General features: G+C 40.9%; 1 protein-coding gene across 1 annotated transcript in view; it reads right to left on the reverse strand.

Moving 5' to 3' along the window:
* The window catches only part of LOC103189352 (WD repeat-containing protein 72), a 166,106-nt gene that overhangs the window by 28,650 nt on the left and 111,814 nt on the right, over positions 1–25,642 (reverse strand). Inside the window, exon 21 of the mRNA XM_042344020.1 lies at positions 22,263–22,518. Within this exon, the coding sequence (XP_042199954.1) occupies positions 22,287–22,518 (232 nt within the window). The 3' untranslated portion in view covers positions 22,263–22,286. The remainder of the gene's footprint in view (positions 1–22,262; positions 22,519–25,642) is intronic.

Below are 25,642 nucleotides of genomic sequence, written 5' to 3' on the forward strand. Positions count from 1 at the left end.
TGCAATTATTTATTAATCCCTTATAAAAAGTAGCTATCTTTTGCGATTTGTCACTGAAACCTTATATTGAATTCCTTTCTGGCTTAATGCAGACTTATCTGCTTCAAATCATTTTTCTGTAAATTGATACAAATTCTGTCCGACTGAGAGAGAATAATTTCTCAAACATATGCAATCTGTGGTGTCGGAGGTGAGGAGGGAATTGTTTTTATTAGTCATGGAGAATTAAAAGATTTGTTTTTCGCTGTTTCTTCAGAACTGGGCATTCCTTTGGAGATTTTACTAAAATAATACGGTGCGTAAAAAGAAAAGAAAAGGGAAAAATATCTTAGAATGTCAAAAGGCGGGGAATAATTCTGTTAAAGTCACTGATAGTGTTCTTCCAAGATGCAACTCCCTCAATATGAACAAAGAGAAACAAAGGTGTGCTTTGTTTGGGCTTTGTATAAAATGCCTCACTACAGTACTTTGCTAGGAAATTGATGTAAAAGGAGCAAAGGTTTGCTAATTAGTTTGAGTGACTGAACTCAGCTATATTTCTGGTGCAAGTGCTTTTTTTAAAAAATAATTCTATCGCAAAACTGCAGTGTTTGTGAGTTGTCATTTGATAAGTCTTTTTCATTCCAACTTTCTACTTAAGCACTTCGATTGGGTCTAATCATTCAGTCTTAACCTGTGCCAATAGTTAAGGAAACAACAGTCCACACGTCTCTGTACCGTTTGAGGCAGTGAAGAACAAGACTGTGAAAATCACGGGTAGACGATAACACTCAAACACTGGACTCGTGCGAGAAGAAACACAATGAAAGTTAACAGCTTTGCGAGCTCTATCGTTTGATTTTGGGATGTACTGAAGATTTATCAATAAGAATCGCATTCAGCCATAATTTTATTAGACTTAAAGGATCCTGGGAATCAATACTCAAAATTGTGTTATATGGCTTATCTTGGAGTCAAAAGCTAAATAATGTAACCAGCCAGATTGCACAGAACAAGCTGGTTGAAACGCTTTATGCCATTGTACTTATTTCGGTTATTAAATAACTATTAATTAAAAGTAGATTAGACAGGGGTGGGTGGTATGTGTGCAGGTACTTGAGCCGTAGCTTAATTTCTTTTTAATTGCAGTGTTTTTTATCATCCAGATAGAGGAAAATAAAAGGCAAGAATAAATATGTGCGGAAATACTCTTCCAGCTCAGCTAGATGCTGTCTCGCAACATGGCTGCCTCAAAAAAAAATAAGAGCGATTCTTTTCAAAGATACCAGAAAAGCTATTACTGCACCCTGTAATTTTTGTGGACATATTCCGTACACGCAATTGCTTCTCGATCCATAATGTGTGCGCGTGCGTAGGGGGAATAAACTTCTCGACACAGCATTGGGCAGAAATGGCTAGATTACCTTTGGAGCTGTGAGCTGAAAACAGCCAACTGTCAGGGACAGTGGCTGGCAGGGATAGTTTCAACCAGCAATAATACAGCTCCTGCAGAAATGAAGGGGTTAATAAATAAAGAATGTAGTTGCAGTAATCAATACTCTCCTCTGGCATTATTGATTGGAATCCCTACTTATTTTGCAGCTAAGATTTTTTTCTCCCCATTCAAAACAAAGACCCCCCAGGGGACTATCAAGTAAATAGGCATTTAAGAATTTTTTCTTTACTAAGAAAGTAGTTAATTATTATTAGTGCATCAAAGTCTCAATTTAGACATGACAGTCCCGCTGTCCTTAATGTCTTTGAAAGTATCTTTTGTTCCTAAAGATGTTAGATCCTGTGGGGGAGACTGGGCCGAACATTGCCTTCTGTGCTCTCCTCTTCGAAGAAATGTCTGCTGTTACTTATTGGGACTGCGAGGCTCTCATGGATGAAGTGGTGGGGTGCGAAGGGCTGTAAACAAAAAATGTCGAGAGCATCTGAGATTGGGGGAAGGGAGTGGGCGGGCGAGTAAAATTGCAAGGCTGAAGTTATATATGCAAATATTCACTTGATGCGACACTGCAATGTGCAATTGGCTGCCACGTTTCGCCCACAAAATACACAGTCAATCTACTTTACAATATATCCTGTGAAGCGCTTTGAGACGTCTCAATGACGTGATAAGGCGCTCTATCAAATGCAAGGATTATTCTTATTCTTATTCTTGTAATAATATTAAAAGACAATCTTTCTAGATTTTAACAAGCATCCTTGGCCTCTCAATCCTTTGCTCTTCGGGCTTCGAGATCTGACTTTGATTTACTCCAGCCTAAATTAAAGACGTTTCATACTGTAGAAAGCATTTCTTCATTTGCTGTGGATCTATGATTCTGTCAGAATCCAGAACAAAATCAATGGCAAAGCATAAACCTCGAGCCGCATGGCCAATGTGGTCATCGCAGAGCAAGAGCCAGGAAACGGCAGGGACAGAAGCCCAGCTCAGCAATCGCTGTCGTCGCTAAAGGAAGCAGCCCGCAGCTAATAACAGCTTGTAATTACATGCGGGGAGAGGCAGAGTGTGTCGGGAGCATTGGGCAGGAATGAGATGTGGCGTAATTTACTGAACCAGCTGCCATAATGATAATAATAATTGCATTTGATATAATAATAATAATAATAATCCTTGCATTTGATATAGCGCTTTTCACGTCGGGAGGACATCCCAAAGTGCTTCACAGAATATACTGTAAACTGAATTGACTGTATATTTTGTGGGTGAAACGCGGCAGTCAATTGCGCACAGCGGTATTCCACAAACAGTCGTGGATTGAGTGACCAAATTATTATTATTATTTATTTATTTATTTATTTATTTGAAGGGATTATTACCCACGGAAAAGCGATCCTCCAATTGACTGACAACTGGATTCCTACTTACTGCTCGGTAAACCGAGGCATGGGGAGTAACAAAACTTACTATACACATATATTCCATGGTTAAGGCATCATTTCACAAAACAAGAGCAAAAACAATGCTGCTTCAAAAGCTACGAGGTGTTAATCTATAAAGGGGATGGGCCATATAGATCCCTAAACGAAAATGACCAACTTAAACACGACTCTCACCCATCACACATCATGCAATTACAAGCCTCCGATCATCCCGATGCTCAGACTTTAGGTTAACAATCCCGAATAATATTACACTCCTGGTACAACTCAAATCAGGGCAGTTGGAGTGACCACAATTTTCCAAAGCTTAGAGGCTTGTCACTGACTCCAAGAGTGGGATTCAGCGCTGGAACAAAAACCCTTCTTCGCTTTAACGCTGGCTGAAATGTTACAAACAAAAAAAAAAGGGGGCGACATTGGAGGCATTTCATAAACCGCGTTCCTTTGCGATTATCCTCCTGCCATGAAATCCAAATGATAGGAACAATGAGAATAATAATCCTTGCATTTGCCTTGAACGCCTTCAACACACGTCATCCAGTTCAGTGCTGGGGTGGGTGGAGGGGGGTGGGCGAACACTGTATTTTTGGAGGCGCCATCCATCTATTGGATGAGATGTCAGACCGAGATCCAGTGTGTGACCTGTTCAAGTGGACGCTAAAGATCCCGCAACGCGACTCGAAAAGATGATGGAGTTTCCCTCCCTGTGCCCTGGTCGACAAGCCACGGGTTAAAATTGCTCATTCATGGCTGTTCGTGCGACTTTGCAGTGCATGAATTAGCTGCTGCGTTCACCCACAAAATACAGTCACTACACTTTACAGTAAATCCTCTCGAAGTGAAGTACGACCTCCCGATGTGAAGATTGCTATGCAGTCTCAAAACGCAAGAATTGTTATTATGAATCATGGGTCAGCCTCAGTCCATGTTAAGACATTTACAAGCAGGTTTGATTACCGAGTCAACAATTATCTGTCGTGTTGTTACCCGACACTCAAGGCAAACCCACCATTCTTGTACGTTTAGAACCTAGGCAAGCTCCCAAGTGTTCTGGTAAAAACAGCCTTTTCCCGGCATGTGAAGAAACCACAGATTTATTTTCCACTAAAACACTTTGTTACATGATATGAAGTCACGTGGCTGAAGTCAGAAGCAGGTGGCAACAACAGTAGAGAAATTAGGAACATTCACAGGAACACATGAGACCAGAAAAGACCTCAGTAAACCATCTGCCTCGTCTGAAAGTTACAAGCTCGTTCTCTTTCCCCGACACCTCTCAAATGAATTCTTCCCTAAACAGCTATTTAAATCTCGCTTGAATCTCTTCCCCTCCTTTCCCCCCAAAAAAACCCCTGACTTCCAGCGAACGATTACGCTGCTTGACAGCAAAGAGTCTTTTTTTTTAAAACGGTAAAATCATATTAATCTAAGAAACAATTGACCTGGGAGCTCACTCTGTCTTGCAGTAAAGTCAACAATGCAAATACTATGCCTGAGGATAGCATCAGTCTGTGTCAGGATCCAAGTATGGGCTCCTTGTCCAACCTTTCTACCATTTCAGCCAGTCTTATCAGTTTCTTTCCCACCTTCTCTTTAGCAGCCAAACTAGAAGTGTTAGCCACTCCAAAGCTGCCTCTCCGCTCACATTAATCTATGGGAATCAATGGACATTTCATTAGAGTAATCAAGTGTGGATGCTCCCTGCATTTATATCCACCCCGCTCCTTTGCCAACTAATTGGTTCAGCAGCAAGAAAAGCTTATATCCCCCCACCCCCCCTCCAACTGAAGTGACGCATCAAGTGGATGTTTTTTTACCATTAGCTAAAATACTTATCAATACAGCAAAATCCTCAGTCAGAGATGCAAGGCGGACAGTGTACTTTTCCGGTTAAAAGGCCGCGAAATATTCATTCAATTCACTTCACAGTATATTTTGTGAAGCACTTTGAGGCATCTCAACAACTTGATAAGGTGCTATATCAAATGCAAGGATTAATATTATTATTAAGGGTTCCAAATCCCGTCATCTCACAGGCATAGAGTGCTTCATTCATAAACGAAACATGCTCATTTCTGCACTTAACACAGTAGGTTTCATAACATCACCCAATGTCACTATAAACACACACGTTCACACATACACAATATATGTCCCCTGCCATAGATTGATTTTAGATCCTTGCTTTGTGGGTCACGAATAATACAGCTCGCTGTATAGGCTGGCTGCAGATTTTAAAGATATTTTCCAGTCCCCATCAAATCCCACGATAATCAATGGGAAAAGTGCTTTGCACAAAACATCAAAATGCACGCAATCTTTTTTTAAAAAAAATTTCATTCACAGAATACAGTCAGCAGAGTCACAGTCTTCTAGTCGGCCCATTCCATCAATTATTTATTTTACCAGCCGATTATTTTCCCTCTCGTTCTCTTTCTCGCAACTCTTAGCAAATTGTCACAGTTTCGGGAACTGTGCTTAAAAAAAAAATCAGTAAGAGGCGGTCGGTTCGCTGTTCTTAAGAAACAACACACTAGATTCCCGAAATACTATCTTCTCTGAAATCATTTTATCTTAGAAATAGGATCAGGCCGAAATGTGCGAAAATTCTTTTGAAAACAAATCAGTCAGAATTTGTATTGTTTTCAGATCTGCAGAGAACTTGCTTTCAAATAGATACTGAATTTAAGAATTGTCCACACTTCTGAGAGGTCTCAAATTTTAAGACGTCATTTTTCTGCAGGCGAGGGGTGAGGTGGAATTTCAGGCCAAAGGAACGTTGCAAAGAGAACAAGCAAGTTCCATTGATGCCTTTTAAACACGGCTCGTGCAAACGCACAGCGAGGAATGCTGCCTCCTTGCCTTGGTGATAAAAGCGCAATAGATTTTCACAGATATGAAAGAATATTTTTAACTCCATGGAGACAGGCTCAGCAGCTCAAACGATGCAAGGTTTCTTTAAATTCTTTCAATCTCCCACTCCCCACCCTGTTGCCTCTCCCTACCTCCCCCCGTTCCCTCTCACCACCCTGTTCCCTCTGCCCCACTCCCATTTATTAATAGGCAAATTTCTAACTACTTTAACTTCAATTGCCTACAAAACACACAATCATTGCACATTACAGCAAATCTTGTGAAGCGCTTTGAGACATCCTCCAGATGTCAAATGCAACGATTGTTATTATTAATGCCAACGACAGGCCAGTAATGCTATTTTACTATTTAGTTAGTTTCTGTTTGTTATAAAATACAGGATTGCAGATCTCATGCACTAATTGTTAATATGGCACAATTTTAAAATCAGCACACGATGCGGTAAAATTCTCCCTTCATCTTCTATTTGACCTGATTTTTTTCTGCTGCAACTGGTTAGCATGAACCTTGGCCACATCCAACACGCAACTTGTGAGGGTTCTGGCTGAGCAAAGCGTTCCTTTCTTTATCAGCGCTGGCAGTGTATTAGGACGGATGACAGCACAGCACACAACCAGGAAAAAAAAACAAAAATCAGTTCCCCCTCGAAATAATTTTCAACATTGCGGTGTGTTTTCTTTTTAAACAGTGGCGCGGCTCTAATTGTAATGAGATTTGTGATTTCTCAACACTCTTGCGGAGGTGGGGGAGGGAGAAAATGTTCCGAAAATGTCCGAGGCTCGCGTTTGTCAGTAAAACCTGAGATATTGTCAGGAGTCGGGCTGACCTCCAGGCCAGGCTGACTCTAATTTGGAGAGTGTCTCGGGTCCCAGGAGACTGCTCTGGACAGGTCATACAATCAACCTGACCTGGCAGACTGCTTATGTCCAGCTGCAGCCCTTCCCAGTAGGACGGTCGAGAGCAGCTAACTAGACAGTGTGGCAGATGCCTAAAATCTGCAGCAGGCAAGTTTTGCCGACGAACCTTATCCTTTCTCGAGGCTGATAAAGGCATCAAACTATTCACATATTTAACTTTGGGATTTGTGATGCTGATTTCTGATTACTTCGTTCTACGGCGTAGTCAACAATGACTGAGAAGCACGAAGTGTGGGGTGGGGGGGGGGCAAATTTGCAGCCATCGATAGCATTATATAAATTATTCTCCCTTCACCCTGACAATCGTTCACGATCCCGAAGACCATTTTGTTGTGGGTTTTAAGATTGCGGAGAATTGCGGCGTGAATCCTTCATTTGGACGCTTTTTTTCCCCTGCCGCTCACAAAAAGAAATCAGCTTCCAAAATGAAGACTGGGTTTAAGAATCCTGCGCAATATTCAAATGATTGAGGCATCATTCTCTTGCAGGCTAAGACCAGGAGGAATTTTGGACCTGATTACATTTCTTGTTACTGGTCATGTCATGGTTCCTGCTCATTCAACAAAAGTAAGAGATTAATTTTCTCCCGATTTTTGTTGTAGCACAGATTGAAGAATCAAGGTATAATAAACAGCACTTGAACATTATCCAAGAAAGGAATAAGGCATTCCCCCCAAAATATGTACCTTTAAACTTAACAATAATTACCTTTCGTCCCCTCCCCCCTTTGACAAATACGTCCTGCATTTTATATAACAGGGGAGGGAGAGAGGCTTTGACTGAAAATTCATGGCAATCTGAATTGTCCGGTCCCTCATTCTGATGCACTATAACAGAGAGTTAAGTACTGTCGTCTGTTTCAGTGATTCTGGTAGTGCAAGCACACACGATTACATTAATCCCAGATTGCGTTTGCAGGCTTCAAGAGATGCTCTCGAGTTGAGGAAATAGAAAATCATCACAGTCTGTTAGCCGTTAAGAGGCCCTTAATCAAATGCCAGAGAGCTGCGTTTATGTTAAATAATAATAATAATAATAATCCTTGCATTTGATATAGTGCTTTTCACGTCAGGAGGACGTCCCAAAGCGCTTCACAGAACACACTGTAGAGTGAATTGACTGTATATTTGTGGGCGAACGCGGCAGCCGATTGCGCACAGCAATGTCCCACAAACAGTCGTAGATTGAAAGTGACCAATTTTTTATTATTGTTTTTGGTTTTGGAGGGATTATTATTAGGCTCTGTGTGGAGTAAGGAAACTTGCCCGAGGTTTCGCCCTCTGCCTGGAACTGAACTCAGGTCTCTCGCTTGCAAAGCGAGTGCTCTAACCATTGAGCTACAGAACTCCGATTGGATTTGAATCTTTTCCCAATGTGCTGGGCTTGGGACAAAAAACACGAAACAAATCAGAGACAAGTTCTCAAAGTTCACATTTGCAAAGAGAGAGAATTAATCGAGATAACATCTCTTTGAGGCAATGTTAGCCTGGAGGTTCATCAACAAATGTACAAAAATATTATAGTTTCTCCAATCCTAGTAAAGGACTGTCACACACTATTGTTATTGACTTTCTTCCTCTAATTATCACCCAGAGGTGACAGATGATACACACTAATGACCACATATTACTATCTAAGCTGAATCAGCGTCAGAACCTTAAACTCATTACTAGCTAAAGAAAATCAAATGGGAACATTTCATAATCTCGAGAGGTGCAATGGCCTTTACTCTAAAGCAAATGAACTGCAAATATGTGGCAGAGCAAACACACGAGGATTAAGATAGCGGTGTTTGGTTAAAGCACCCATTCCTTATTTATTAGTAGGAGCAAAAACATAACCCACATTTAGACTGTGAATGAACATCGGCATCGCCTGACAAATGGCTTGGATTTTCTTGTAGTAAATGCAGAAAATGCGACCAGTGGTTCTGCACAAAGGGATGTTATGCTCGCAGCTAACAGCATTTAATGCTTAGAGAAGCAGACAACAATGCAAAGTCTCTGCTATTCACTGACGCCATTTGCCTGAGAGTGAAGGTGTCTGCAAACACTGAAAATTGGATCACAGGGATAGCTCTTTGCTGGCCCTGGTCACGCTGACGGCAAGGCTGATCGATCAATACTCTGTGCGACACTCAGAATTCATTGGAAATTATGCCCTTTCGAATGACACCCACATTTTACAGAATCTAGTTTCATTGTAAAACACAAAATGTGTATTCCGTGCCCCTCTGCAACCTTCCGCTTCCCCACTGCCACCACCACCCCCTCCCAATTTACGTTTCACTAGAGGTGGGCTTTTTGGGTTTTGTTGCTTTTCAAATTGAAAGTTTTTACATTGCCAGAGGGAGCTGAAGAAGGCAGATTCCCAGACACTTGGCTGGATATGCAGTGCAGTGCCTGAAACACTAAATCCAATCCCCCGGCTAAAGCATGCACTGTATCTATAATCTCACAGTGGATCTTGCGCATGAGTAAACAGACTTGGGACACTTGCGAATACACAAGGCCCGAAATTGCACCCAGTCTTAGCTTGACAGACCGTTTTGTCTCGAAATGTTAACATTTTGCGGAATTGATGATGATTTATTTTTAACATTCAACCTCAATTTGAAAGCCCATTTTCTGCAGCTCTCATATAACAATAATCGTAACAATAATAATCCTTTCCTTTGTTATAGAGCCTTATCCCGTCGTTGAGACGTCTCCAAGATGTTGCATAGAATTTATTGCAAAGTGGATTGACTGCGGTATTTTGTGGGTGAAACACGGCAGCCAATTGCGCACACAATCATAGATTTAAAAAAATGCATTGTATATATATTATATCTATTTCTTTAAAAAATGGGTCTGCAAATTAAGGTGGAACTTAAGAATTTTCCACAATTCCGTGCGGCACTTCAATTTAAAGGCAAAATGTTTTTTTTTGCGGTCTAAAGATTCAGCAGTAATTTGGATGAAAATAACTTGCATTTGTTTAGCGCCCTTCACGTGGGGTAGCGTCTCGGAGCGCTGAAATTTCAAGCGCCAGCAATGATTCCTTTCGCATCGAATTAGCTAACCAATTACCAAAGGTCAAACCAGTTATTTTAAAGGCAGAGGATGCTCCATGCTCTATCCACGAGAGGGCTGGAGGTCACTGCTTTGATGCACGGTGGGGTGGGAAAAAGCATGTCTCTATATGAAAAATAGTAGTTTGCAGCGATATAATTTTCATACGTCAAACCCGTTGATTCTTAAAGGTGAAATTAAAACTTTAGGTCGATTTGCCCTGTCAATGACCTGATTTTTTTTTGACTTTAGAAGGAGAAGGACAGAGAGGAATTAAGAGGAAACAGGAGAACAGGGGCTGTTTTTCCATCTGGAGCCTGGCCCACAACTGTATTCACTTCTAGCAAATTGGGCTCCCGCATGGTCTAATTCTTCCTTCACCACAGACTGCTAACACGGCTGGGATTAAAGAAAAGGGGAAAAAAAAATCTATGCAGTGAGACTGCAGGAGCACATATAGTCTGCTCTGAGCTCCTTCCAGAGGCAGACAGGAATCAATAAATCAATAGGAAATGTTCGTTGGCTGTAAAATGGGTAGAGAAGCCAGTGTCAAGCCGTTTTAAGATGGATGGACAGTAGGATTGTAGTCTTCAGAAAGGCCAAAGGTGACTATCACCTTGAGATGAGATCTATGGCCACTGGCCTAACAAAAGCTTTGAACCCACGGTCAATGCCTAATAAATCTGAGCTGCGGCAGTGATGATGATGATGATGATGATGATGTTGGTGATGGTGGGGTGGGTGGGGGTAGGAGTGGGGGTGGTGGGGTGGGGGGGGGGGGGGTTTAAGAGAGGAGAAGGAAGATGCACCTTGCCCACCATGAGGTCGTTTGCCAGGTTCAGTCAGTCTGTCTTGGTGACTAGCTGGCTGACTGACTGACCGAGCTCCTGACAGCTGCCTCTGTACCCACCCGCTGTGCCAGTTCACTGAAGTGAAGACAACAGGAAAGTGAAAGAAAGAAAAAAACACACACACACACACATTTGGTTCCCGTCCAACGCCAGTTAAAGTAGATATGAAACGATCTTCTGGACCGAATGCTAATTTTTTTGGCTCAAAGAGGATTTAGTATCGATTGAAAGGGGAATCAAAGGTTCGATTGGATGCACCCATTTTGCCTGGTGTGAAACTTGGCTGATTCCACAGCTATTTAGACCCGCACGTTAATTCATATATAAAATAAAACCTTGATTTCTGTCCACCAAAGTCTTTACTTAACCTCGCCTTCCCTTCCCCTTCTACGAGCAGTTGTATTTTATTTGATATTTCATAAAAAAATCGATATTGAATCCCTACAGAGCTTTCATTAGGTTTTTTACATATAAGTGTTATTACTAAGGATGTAATGTTCTGTTACACACGTTCAAATGATTGAAATAGAGTTAACATGATTATGAAACAAGCACAGTGTTTGATATGTACAGATGTAATAACAGAACCGAGATGTTAATCAAGATACGGTCTGGGTGTAAATTAAAGTGATGGTATTAGGGGAATCACGGATTGAGATACAACTTGTGATATACGTGGTCTTTAAGTAAAATACCTCTTTTTGTCTTTTATGGTTCTTTCCCGAGTCCCTGTGGCCTTGTCAAAACATACCGTCCAGTTAGAAGCTAAAAATATTTTCCTATCGATTCACTCTATTGATTTTTTTTTATCTGTGTGTTGGCTCAGAGAGAGCCGAGGTGAAAGGTGAAAGTTCCCCGAGCTTACCTCTCCTCGGGTGAAAGGTGAAAGTTCCTAAGCTTAATTCATCGTTTCATCTGGACGGCAAAAGAATGCCTTGGCATTAGTTTTTGATTTACCAGACAGGCCTGCGCTAAATCCATTCGCTGCTTTGAGTTTACCTGTTGTATACTGCTTAGACAGAATTTCACAAGGTAGTGACTCTACAAATAATTGTACATTAATAAAAAAGACAGACACGCACACCCACCCACCGACCCATCCCCCCAACACACACACACACACACACACAAAACGCATTGCATATAAAGCAAAAATTGCACCCGTGGCTGATAGAAACAGTTAAATGTTGGAGGAAAGTTGTTTGAAATCGAATGGGTCATTTCTGGGACAATGGGCATGTGCAGTTCTGGTCTGCAATGCAGTACGCTGTCAATCAAAGTTTGCAGGCAATGTCATTCAAGGTCAGAGTGGCGTGTAAACAGGGCACAGGGAGAGCTCGTACAAAGTGAGCCCATGACATATTCACTACAAATAATTAGAGAGAGAGAGAGAGAGAAAGAGAGTGAAAGAAAGCATATCTTTATAGCTCTATTGTCTCTCTTATCTCAGACAAAGAAATAAACATTTGTTTTAAAAAAATGAGCAAGATTTAAACGGTGATTGTGCTCGGTTTTAGAAAAAGAAATACAATTTGTGCTGGATTGGTTATCATATAGAACCTATTCCCTCTCCCTCAACACACGCTGGTATTAATTTTCAAAATCCACTTGTTCATTTTAAGACAGTTTTTGATTAGTTATTTTTGCAGGAAAATAACTGATTACTGTAAACAGCACAACATCCAAAATGATTATCAAAACGATTATTAGGAGGACTTTAACAAGTGTAAAACCCTGCAATTCCACCGGGGATCATTGCACCATAATCTTGCTGAAATTTATATCAAATTTTCTTTTTATAACCAGCAAAATCACACCATCGCTTCCCTCCTTTAATCTTTGTACCATGTATTCAACCTGATGAACACATAACTGTGGATTTGCATTTAACATAGCGCCTTCTTATGTTGTTGAGACCTCTCACACAGTGCCTTGCAGGATTTTTGTAAAGTGCTGTGATTGTGTATATTGCGTGGGTGAACGTAGCAGCCAAGTCCCACAAATAGTCAACGGGTAAGTGACAAGTTTTATTTATTGGTCAGGACACCTGGAGAAATGCAGCACACCTCCAGCACTGTATTGGAGTATCAGAATAGACTATATAAATATAACAATAATCTTTGCATTTGATAAAGCGCCTTATCACGTCTTTGAGATGTCTCAAAATGCTTTACAAAAAATACAGTCAAATGAATTGAGTGTGTATTTTGTGGATGAAATGCGGCAGCCAATTGCGCACAGCACATATATGGTTTCCAAGTCCCAATGTGGGGCTTGAACCCACAACCTTCCAACTCAAAGTCCTACCAACTAAACCAGGCTGATACCCAAGGCTGGTAATGTGGTTTACACACGCAGTTCAAATTACATAAGCGGAAGAAGAGGGCTCAACGGGTGGAGGTGATGGGGGGGGGGGTGGGGGTGGAGGGGGCAGGAGGGAAAAGGAGGAATATTCAGGGGAAGAATAATTCTAATTTGGAATAGCCAATTCATTATGCAACGCGGAAAGATTCACTTCTCTAACAAAAACAAATTACAATTTTTAATCCCGTTTACTAAAAACTCAAATCTCTAATATTTGTGTGAAGTGTGGAGCGAAAAAAAATAAATCGATAAGCTATCGACCAGCGAGGGACAATCACATCCATTTTGCCCTTTGTGGTTGGTAAGATCCATGCTGCAATTACACAGACAGGCTGGCAGCAAAGAAGCTGAATTGGGCTTTCAGCTCCACATTAATCCAAAGCTCACCATTTCAATGCAGATATAGATTGCCACAAGTCAATAGCTAGCTCTCCGAATTAGGATCCAGCAACTCGTAAGCTACATGCCTGAAACTCCAAATCATAGAGTCTCTCTCCATAGACAACACAGACAGCCTGGCTCATCGGCAGGACCTGGAAGGGCAGACCAGTCACTGGGGGGCAGGGAGTCATCCCACTCAGCTCCTGTTAACCCTGCAAGCCAAAGCCCTAACAGGTAGTGTGGTCTAGCTGGACAAGCAGTGGGAAAGCTTGCTGCACAGCAATATCAATGGCAAGCTATACGGTTTTAGCTGGCTAGACTCCAGCAGTTATCCCAGTGCACACTCTGGAGTCCCCAAACGTTGGCTCTTGCCAACCTGCGCCTAATACTTGCCGGAATTGGGTAAGGAGGATGTATCCCTTCAGGGAGAGAGAGCTCATTGCATTCCAACAACCTATCTCTGAAATTGCCACGTGGAGGTGCAATGCATGGAATTCTCAGTTTGATTTGGATCTTTTAAGCAGGTTGATGGGTTTCCGCTGGTGTCAGACACCCGGCTGACCAAGAAAAAATACCCACGCGCAAAACATTTTCAGGCGGGAGGCTGATGAAAGAAAGTGTGGATACAAAAATATTTGGGGCTGAAAGAATCCACATTTTATCTTGGCAGGTGCCAATTTGGTTTTGAACCAAATTAGACCCACTACAAATGGATTTGTGCAGACAATTGCTCTTCGTTGCTTCTGAGCAGAGAAAATGCTCCACTTTCAAAGTAGCTGCAAATCCAAATGGCCGGGATCAGGGTTGTGCAAAATATCTAACAGAAAACTTGCAGCTGTTTCTGTTGTAACATATGACATGCTAGAGACCAATTAATAGCTTTAGACTGGTTCTCACGCTTAAGCGATTGGTGTAAACAGTCCAATCCAGCAACTTTTAAGCTACATTTATATATGCTTTGGATTTCAGATACCGAGTCACAGACATGTCCTGCTTCAGAAACAAAATGGTGTGAAGACCTAAGCGATCTAATTTAGTCCAGCACCGAAGATGAGTAAAGACACAACTTTTCATATGTTGATAACAGAACACAACGGAGTAAAATTAACAGCACACATTATTACATAACTCGACTTGTTAATAAGAATTTTCCAAGTCGGGGTACTTTTCAAGAGTAATACGTTTGCATATTTTATGTGCGTTACACACTAAGAAATTATGCCATTTTGCGTCCATGCAACAAACTACAGCCCTTGCACAAAATGTCAGTGCGCAATAATCACTTTCACCTTGGAAAACAGCCAAAGACTCATTGTACATAACCATTTCCCGTTTTGCCCGACATTGAACCCGACAGAAATGTGGGGCAACCAGGAAGGTCATTTGCCTGTATTTGCAAATTCACCCACGTCTTCTGCTCCATTGTGCAAGTTTAGTGGATCTGTGGCTTTATTAAGATCGGTAATGCAATTTTACACGCATCATTTTAATTTTGTAGCGTGATGCTATTTAGCATTTAGAGTGCGTTACAGTTATTTTATAAGCGCAAGCAGGCAAATTCACTGAAGTTAGCCAAGCAGAGCACAGCTCAGCTTACATCAATGGATTCGCTACATTGAGCCAACACAAAATAATCCTCTTTTGTTTGCACACAGATGATTTTTGGCTCTGGTGGGCAAATGCTGCCTTGCAGATAAGACCTGGGGTTCACTGAGTTTTGTCTGTATTGACTTTATGNTTTTTTTATATAAAACTTGAGTAAACGTGCCCTTAAGCAGGCTCTGGCCTTCTGTGCCTTACAAGCCAAATGACATGAGCGAGGGAGTGTTGGGGGGCCTGAAATTAGCGGTTTAACAAAACTAACGCTGAACACAACAAGACTTGGGGTTGGCTTCCCAAGGAAAGACTTCATGAGTTCGACTTCTACGACTGACTCAGGCATAACTGAGCTCTCATAGCAGCTCTTGTTTGAATGGCTGTTGAACATTAATTTGATGATTCCTAGTGTGTTGGTGGCTTTTCTCTATGCACAGACTGTTTACTCACGACTCCTGTGTCTATAATTGTTTGTCCACTCAGAATATTAAAATGCAAATACAAGGATTATTTTATTATTATTAATAATTAATCGCCTTTGGTATTATTGACCTGTGTTGGCTTCCTTACTCTTGCGCTTGAAAGCAATTGGCACACCCGTTGTCACACCTTGCACTTTCCTAGTTGACAGACTACAGCATAAAGGTTCAATCAGTAATTAAATAATTAGTTGAAAGTAATCTGGCCCAGTTGGAACCATCAGCAACAGGTTGAGACGTGACTGAGGAACTCAATACATGTGCGTTATAGTTCCAGAAATTCAAAGTTTTACGAAACTCTGATCAGTTTGTCCCACTGTAGGGATTTTCAAGCAAGACTGAGGGAGGTGAAGATCACAAGTTTGGTGCGGTTTTGACCACCTGCCCTCCCCCTTTTCTCCCTCACTGTGAGGCGTCTTGAGATCTTATCCTGCGTGGAGGTTGCTATATAAATGCAAGTCGTGGTTGTGTTTGCGTAAGTGGTGTGGAGTCGATGGGGACGGGTTGTTTGACTGGGTGATGACTCCATGGCGATGGATAGCATGCACACTCCTGACAGTTAATGTGCAGTGACATCCTCAGGGAAAGATTAAAGAACAGGACATAATCACTGCAAGTTTAGCAGTGATAATCTGCAGTTGATTAAAGCACAGAATGTAACACAAACAGCATATAGATTCATGTAAACCTACAACATATATGCAAGATTATTCCATACGCATTTCACTGACCAGACCAAAAAGAGAGTGAAAAAGTGTCAAATCTTCCATTTATTTGAGCTGTAAATGTCGACTTTATATTATAGAGAGCTAAGACACTATTGGGGAGGAATTTCTAAGAAAATTTAAAAAAAAATCAAAGTTAAGACAGAATTCAACAATTTATCAAATGCCAGATACTCCAAAACACTACATAAATAGAACAAGACTAGACCCGTAAATAATTCCTCCCCACATGAGGTCTAACTTGTGCTATTTCTTAGCGGGATTCCGTAATAAGAAATACCACAAATTAAAAACTCTGTATCTAATTTCTTTTCCCGCTCCTATCAGTTAAGGCACATTTTCAAAGCAATTTAATGCTGTCTCTCTTGCACTGTATTGTGCCTTGACTATCCCTTAAGAGCCAGACTCCGAGAGGATCCAGGAGTCTTTTTTGTGGCTAATATCTGACCCTCTCTCTCACATTACAGTTTTGAGTGGACACTTTTAAACTATGAGGTCAGCAGCACCCCTTTTCTCCACGAACTCCTAACCCCGGCCACTAAGAGATTACAGATGTTCGCTGTGACATTCTGTCCGTTACAGAGGATAACACCGTTCACAGATTGATATATTTTGGACGGAACCATCCATAAAAATCGGGCAAATTTGTCTCCGAGAAAAAAATCATCACAAACACAAACACCAAGGGCGACGAGGCAGTTGAAGGAAATCTGCTGCTGTCTCTCGGAGATTGAAAAGCTGATACAGTTTAATTATTTATCAAGATGATTAGACAACAGCATCTGTGAAGATGTCAAATGTCACCGGTGATCTTGCTAAAAAAATATGAGCCGGGCTAAAAAAAAACGTCCATCTAAAACATTCGTTTGCAGAACATTTGCTTAAATTGTCTTAATCTGCGGGCAACCACCCAGTCAACGTCTTTAACATAACGTGCCAGTTTATAAAACGGAAAAGGCGAGTAAGCGTTTAATCTTGCACTCAATACTTTATGTCAGGACGAGTTGCAAATGATATAAAGAACGAGAATTCTTATTTTCTCCTCAATGTATTTTGAGTCCGTCATTTTTTATTTGAAAGTTCAGACCATTCCACACGGAATTTCAAAGAAAAAAAATAAAGTAATTTATCGTAAGCAGACAGTTCCTTACGTAGCTGCTGCATGTTGTGTGTGGCATGTTCACACATTTTCTTTTCACCTCTGCCTCCTAAAAAAAAAGTCATTTCCTGTAATCAGTCTAAGCTGATCAGAATGATTCCTAATGAGAATGAAGCAGAGGTTTTAAGGAATGGGACAGTGATAATCTGCTTGACCAAAGAATTAAAACTAAGTTCGTGTAAATCCTGTGTGTTTGTGTGTGTGTGTGTGGGTGGGTGTTTTTAAAGCTCTTTCGCTCGCAAAATACACAGACAATATGTTCTGTGAAGAGCTTTGAAACGTCTCAATGACATGGTAAGGCGCGATATCAAATGCGAGGATTGTAATTATACTTTTACAGCTCTTTAATTGTTGTGTCTTTTGACTTTTTAAATTGGGGTTGAAAGTAAGGTGTTCATTCCTTAGATTCGCAAATAGTGACTCCAATATGTGACTCCTGGAGACGTGTCTCCCTGCTCCGAAACAAACACCATCCGGGATCACTGAGCATCAATGTACTTAAGAGAAAACCTGACGCCTAAATGATGGAGAAGGGAATGATCAGAATGATTCATAATGAGAATGAAGCTGAGGTCTTAAGGGATGGGACAGTGATAATCTTCAGTCTGAGCAGCTTCTCATATTATGCAATGATGCAAAGATGAGGGTTTGACCAAAGAATTAATGAAATTAATGCAATGTATACAGCAGAGAGAATAGGAGGACTGGAGGCTTGTGTGGAGAAAAACCATTGCCACAGACTAGCTGGGCAGAATGACCTGTTCCTGTGCCACTATGTAACTCATTGCTCCCTCATTTGAAACGCAATGCTACGTTGTGGGAGAAATTGAGACTGCTCAGTTATTTTACATTATCAGACATTTTGTGAGCAGTTCCCTCGAAGCTCTAAACATACGACACACAATTCCGTTAAGTTGCACTGCAAAAACTTTTGAAATGTTTCGAAACATTACCCTTTGTGGCTGGTGAAGCCCATTTTTAAGCCAGGCTGCTGTCTCGGAAGAAAGTCGCTCTCCAACCTCCACTGGGGGACTTAACTCATTCTGCTGCACAACTGTAGCTTTTGAAAGTAGCTTTCAAGAGGGAATTAGATATGTACTTGAAAAGGAAAAATTTGCAGGGCTGTGAGGTAAGAGCGAAGGAGTGTCAAGGGTTGGATAGCTCTTTCAAAGAGTCGGCACAGGCATGATGGGCTAAATGGCCTACTTCTGTGCTGTAAGAATCTATGATTCTTTGATAACCCAGATTCAGTCCAGACTATGAATAAACCCTTTGGCCTGCGTGTTTTCATTTACTTCCAAATAGGCCTTTTAACATAGGCAGAGCAACAAATCAAACCGAGTTAGCACTGTACATGTAGCCCTATCTCAGCAACTGCAAACAGGGTATGATGGGAGGGGGGAGTGTTAAAACCAGCCTGACACTGCAATCAAGCTTTGCTCAGTTATCTGCTCATCAGGAGCTAACAAGGATTGATGTACAGTATCTGCAGTTACAGTGAAGACCTCCGTTGCTAGTTTTCAGTCAGCCTAAACAATACAGTAAATCAAAGGAAGCCAGCACTACAGTGCTTCGGTGACCATCCGATTATAATCAGGCTCAGTGTTATTTGTACAGAGACGTTTAAACTGCCTATAAAACAGGGGCCAATTGCCGATCTGCTTAATGAAAGCAAGTCCTTGTTGTCAGTTTTACAAAGATAAATGAAATCATCAGCTTTGGACTAATGAGAGATAATTAGATTATGTGCTCGGTAAATAAAGTGAAATCCCTTCTCTCTCAACACTGCTCACAGCCTCCACCACAGCCTGGCTCTCACACTCACTCCACAATGACCTAAAAGCCTGCAAACCGATCACATAGACAATTCAGGAATACATACACAGTGGATGAGTGAGCAGTGGGGTGGGTGGGGGGGGGAGTTTATCTTCAATTAATCGCCCCAAATAAACCTTTTGGCTATGCCTTTAGTATGATTTTATTTTTGAAATACACACATATATATACCATATATATATATACACATATATATATATACATATATAGATATATGTACACATGCAGTTCAAACTAGCTGCGTTTTAGCTATCTGCATAAAATAGACCTCAATCATATCTAATTGTTTCTTTCAAAGTTGTGTTGCCATCACAGAAGTAGTTCACTTTTGAGGTGTACATCTTTGACAGTCCAGATGTGGGTTATTATTGTAAGTACACGTAATGTAATTTTAACACTGGAAAAATGAATTTGCTTGTTTGCCCACAATATTATTTTGGCATCCGGCCAATTGAACTTAATCCCACTGTCTGATCGTATGCCAAAGAGATATAATGAGTTATTTTCAAGCGGTTTCTTTAATAAGTGATTTTCCATTCATCTACCCTTCTAAAAACCAAGCATAGGTAGGGAATAAAAAACCCCCAGTCAGCATGGTATTGATGCCCCTTACAACACACAGAGATATACGAGACGATCAGTCAATACACATATTAATTATGTTACGAGCATAAAAATGTNAAAAAAGGAAAGAAAATACAATTTTTATGTACATTTAAACAAAAAAAATGTTTTTTTTATGTATTTTGGGGCTTTTAAAAACACATTCAATGCTCTGAGCATAATTAATATGCGTATTGACATTTTAGTGTTGTTCTCACAGCTGGGTGCTAGCAGTAAGATGAGGGATGGTGAGTTCTGTGCGTGTGTTTGTGTATGTGAAAAGTAATCTATTTGTTTGAGAGCCTTTAGAACAAGGCACTTTAAAATGCTCACATCTTGAACAAAAGAAAGGTTAAACATCGCAGTTGTTCAGTCTCATTCTCTTAAGTCCATCTGTATAAATGCAGATTCATTTTTCAGGTCCTGTGCACATTTTTGATCAAAAAAAAGATTAATTTTGCTGGAAATCATGTGACCCAAATGTTGTAATTGACCCTCACAGCATTGATTTTTTTTTCTTGCCTTGTGCCTTGGAGCGCAGAACGTGCTTTCTGCCAGATAATAGCTTCCAAAAAAAAAAAAAAATGCACTTTGTACATTTATTATCATTCACTTCTCAAAGAACAATGAAGACAAAGGGTGGACAGCCTGGGCCATATCAGCGGCGATATCGTTTTTCTGAATGAACTACTAAAAAAAATAAACCTGTCATTGCGGTAATAACGACGATTCATAATAGTCTGAGCAGCAATGAAAACATTTAGAAGCGAACATGCCTTGAATTACACACAAACTGAACGTTCGGCATTCAGATGAAAATAAACCATTTGTGCAGATACAATGACTTGCCAATCTACTGCATTGTCCTGAGCGGTTTGAAGCCCGTACCATCTAATACAGCCCAGAATCAATTTGCAATGTTCCTTGCTATTCAAGTGTATAAACCAAACTCTTTAAACTTTGGATATATCTTCTGGCGTACTTTTTGTTTGGCGTACTTTTTAAGTAAGGATGCGGTTACCAATATTGCATTATTTGTTTGTAAGCCATTTATGAAATATATTGCTGCTAAAGAGGTCTAACTTTCCGAACATTTGCTGCTGGCTCAAAGGTTATTTTTGTAANTTTTTTGGTACTGGTTTGGGGAGTGTCATTCAAGCAAATAAGCTATTTCTCAAAGGATTCCATTAGCTGCTCATAGAACAGAATTTTCAACACTTGTTTGAAGGTACTGAAATTGGTGTGTTGTCGGGTTGAGGGTAAAGGAACCAAAACTTTCTCTGAAATATATTCAAACAGTGGTACCTGATTTAGATGAATATTGATATGTCAAAAGAGTTTGGAGCTTTTCAGAGATGTGCACTGAACCAAATTTATTATCCGAACTGGGCTATTAGGGATTTTTCTTTTTAACACATACACAGCTCATAGTCCAGGCTTAAACTCCTGTGCATTGCTGGGGGCGTGCTGTATCATCGAAGGCACCATCCTTAGGATGAAACATTGAACCAAGTTCCCCTCTGGTTGTTGGACGGATGTTAAAGATCCCATGGGACTATTCAAAAAAGGAGGGAGTTTCTCCCGGTGTCCTGGTAACAATTCCCCAGGTAAAACTTCACTCACTTCATGGCATAAATTGTCTGCCATGTTCACTTACAAAATACCAGTCACTATACTTTACAGTAAAATTCAGTAAATGTTTCAACGCTGTAAAAAGTCTTTATATAAAATGCAAAAATTATTCTTATTATCCTACTTCCTCAAATTTAGTTTCGATGTTGCTTTCCTTTGGAACTAAAATGTCTTCCTGCTTGGAAGCACTGCCATCCTGCGTTAGTCTAATAATAATAATAAAAATAATCCTTGCATTTGATATCGTGCCTTATCACGTCATTGAGATGTCTCAAGGCACTTCACAGAATATACTGTAAAGTGAATTGACTGCATATTTGTGGGTGTGGAGTAAAGAAACTTGCGCAAAGGTTTCGCCCTGCCGGGAATCGAACCCAGATCTCTCGCTTGCGAGGCGAGTGTTCTAACCACTGAACTACAGGACTCCACGTGGTTCCATGCAATTCTTGGGGAAAGATAAGAAACATCTCCTTCCAAGTTAAGAGCTTTCTCAAATCCCGCACAATCTTAAACGGTAAGGAAAATATCTTAAGGCTAAGACCACGAGAACTTTCAAGCCTCTGCTGTGTAAGCCAGAGGAAGGTCATGGGATCATTCAGCTCCCGAACACAGGGAGACAGATAGAAGCGTAAAGAACATTGATACAGATAAAAGCACAAACATTCACGAGCATATTAATGAGAGAAATAATGGACTGGGCGTGTGCAGTTACCTGGGTTCTGACACGTCAGGGCTCATTTCTTTGCTCTCGCCTTCTTGTGTCTCACAGCAAAATGAACTGATCAACACAAAAATGTTCCCCATCATTATTACCTAATTAGGTGACAGCCAGCCCAAAGAAGGGACAGATTGCAACCGATGCACAGTCAACGTTAAATCACAGTGAGGTCAAAATCAATGCTGGGAGCAGCTAATAAATACCTGCAGAAGTGGTGCACCAGTCACTCACAGGACTGGATCAGAAGCCTTCACTCTCCCACCGGCGCTCTTCCATTTTGTTGCGTTTGATGCTGTAAATGTAATGGGGCTGGTTATGTGTCTGGCCTTCCACTTCACCTCAAGTACCTGGGCTTCTGATGGGCTCAAACCATCATTCCCCCCACTCCCACCCCTCCCTCCCGCCAGCCGTGAGCTCGAAGTTTGATGATTTAGGAAAGGACGTCCCTCATTCCAGTTCCTGGAGGGAAATACAGACAAGAGGAGGTTGATCAGCTACACAAGAAAGGAGTCTATCACTTTGAAGCTGCTTGACTCTCAAGAGAGTTTAAACCGAGGTCCCATCTACCTATTTTGGTGGCTGAGAATAGATGTTAAAAATGCCTGTTACTATTTTGAAGAGGAGCTGGGAGCTCTAATGTAATATTCCTTACATTTGACACAGCGCCTTTCACGTTGGGAGGACGTTTCAAAGAGCTTCACATGATTTTGCTGTAAAGTACCATGACCGTATTTTGCAGGCCACAGCAGCAGCCATTGTGCACGTGGATTTATTCCTCATCCAAAAACGTACACAAAAAAGAATAACACAGCTCGGGATCTTCTCCTGGTGTCCTGGCCAACAATCTCTCAAATGAAAATGCTCGTTTGTGGGTCACTGTTGTGTGCAAATTGGCTGCCGTGTTCGGTCACAAGTACACTTTACACCGTGTCCTGTAAAGTGCTTTGTGATGTCTTGATGATGTGATAAGGCGCTATGTCAAATGCAAAGATGCTTATTATTATACCCGTCACTTCACTTAGAAAAGTAACTCACTGGGGTGAAGCACTTTAGCTTGAATATATGAATGTATTGAGAAACAATTAGCTTGAGAGAAACGCTCACTCGTGGGCTTTTTGCTATTAATTTCGACAACTTTTACTTATATCTAATAATTCAAATATAGAGTCAAGGTTAAAATCCACAAGAAATCATGTTACAGAACTGGAGAGGAAAGGTGCGGCTGCTGTGTCAATGTTCACAGTGACGGTGACAGGCGTGTGTGCGTGTGTGTGTGTGGGTGTGTATGTATGGGTGGGGTGAAAAAGGTCCAAGGGTGGCGATGCTGGGCAGAGTGTCAGATCACTAGGGTGGATCCAGGGGAACACACGGAGATGGAGGGAAGAAGGGAAATGACAGCAGGGAAGGTCATTTTCCTCACAAGGCTTCACCTTGCAAAAAAAAACCCTCTCTCATCGATGAAAACGTAATTCACAGATACTCCTCGAAGTATCCCCAAACGGTAATGAAGCACAAACGAACTTTGTGTGTTCAACCAATTATTATACCTCCAGGACTGTATCCAAGCCTCGGAACTACGGACATTTACAACATAGATTTCTCAGGAAGCATCTCAAAAATCAGCCCCGCATTACAATGATAATCAACAGAGTTAAAACATATTTAAATATCCCTGAAAATGCCAGCTAGTCATTAGCCAGTAAACTCTGTGGAAACCACCAGGTGAATCTATCTCATTTATTTCCAGCAAAACCACCAGTTATTTCTTAGGTAACAAAGTAAACTTGACATGGAACCACATAGACTCAACAGAAGCAAAACAGGCCCACAAAAACACGCTCACATCACTTTATAGTATACCCTGTGAAGCGCTTTGAGATGCCCTCCTGATGTGAAAGGTGCGAATAATAATAAATGTAAGGATTACTTTTAGGATTCGTCCACCAGACTCCATCCAAACAAATCATCTCTCCCCTCCCCGCAATCGCATACTCCCTCTTTTCCTTCCTCCCTTTATGTAAGCACGTTTCTGCATATCTGTCATATTAAAACTATTCATTGCAATAGATCTGCAATCTATCCTGCTGTTCCGTTTCCCAGGCTCTGTCTCTGGCAGGACTGGAAATTGTGAAGGGTTTACAATTAAAAAGGGTTTTGAAACCTCGCATGAATGTCACTATGAGGAGTGCACTGGGTACACTGGGTACGTGGAGTCCTGTAGCTCAGTGGTTAGAGCACTCGCTTGCAGTGAGAGACCTGAGTTCATTCCAGGCAGAGGCGAAACCTTGGCAAGTTTCCTTACTCCACACCTAATAATCCTCCAAAAAACAAAAAAAAAAAACATAATAAAAATTGGTCATTTTCATCTATGACTGTTTGTGGACATTGCTGTGCGCATTGCTGCCGCGTTCGCCACAATATACAGTCAATTCACTTTACAGTTATTCTGTGAAGCGTTTGGAGTCTCCGACGTGAAACGTATATCAATGCAATTATTATTATTATTTTATTACACTTAACTCACTTTCTCGACTTCATTCCTTAACTAATTTCTGCCTCAATTACATAACTGCGACGGCAAATTGAATGCGATGGCTCAATTGCACTGTAGTTTGCGATTACTATGAATTTAATACGCAGGGTGTTCACAAAGTCTTGTTACCCCACCCCCACGCTTTTTTTCTTACAATGAGTTTTTATTTTCTGTTACAAATGAGTCGAGCGTCACGATATCCGACACCGGTAACTTCCTCCTCATTGTCTCCATCCAGGTTACGGAAAATGTCGCACAAAAGATGGCAATGGGTCATTATCAGGATCAAAATGATGGTGCTCACACATACATACATACACACACACACCGATCCTCTAGACGTCTAAATAAGTTTTAAAACACTTGTACTGAATACAATGAAGTACTTCTAAGTACAATTAGCAGCATTCTTCCACATGTTTCGGTTGTTGGTCAGTGCACTGTAGGATTAAAAAAAAACACGAGTGTAACAGGACTTTGTGAACACCCTGTAGTCATTGCAGCTGTGTATATGTGGATAAGAACTGAATAGTGAAAGCACTTTGTCACAAATGCAGGTTCATCTATAGCACTGGTTTGTTTGAAAATACAACCTGAATTGTAGGTTTGCCTTTTTTTTTGATGTACAATAGAAATCTAGGCTCTCATATCCTTGTAAAGGAGGTGCAACATGTAATTTATTAAAAGCAAAAACACTGCTGAATTAAGAAAGAAACACACGGCAGTTTAAGGCTACCAATGTATGTACAGATATATATATTTTTTTGCTGATGTCTTGGATTAACCATTTTGTTCAATTTACAGAATCTCCAGGCACAGTCCTCAGTGAATCATTCGGTGAGCGCTTGAAGCTGATGTGTTTTAGTTCTCTGAATCTGCATAGTCAGGGTTAAACGCTCACTGTTTTCCAAGCCAACCATGTGGATTGGCTTCTCGTTTGCTCTGTGTTATGGATGTTCAGTCAGTATTATTCAGCAGCAATGAGACTAGACAAACACCGTAACTGCCGCAGGTTCCCAAAGGTGCAGTTGTTAATCTGTCTTATATTGT

Source organism: Callorhinchus milii, unplaced genomic scaffold (assembly GCF_018977255.1).
Source record: "Callorhinchus milii isolate IMCB2004 unplaced genomic scaffold, IMCB_Cmil_1.0 Scaffold26, whole genome shotgun sequence".
In the NCBI taxonomy this organism is placed as follows: Eukaryota; Metazoa; Chordata; class Chondrichthyes; order Chimaeriformes; family Callorhinchidae; genus Callorhinchus; species Callorhinchus milii.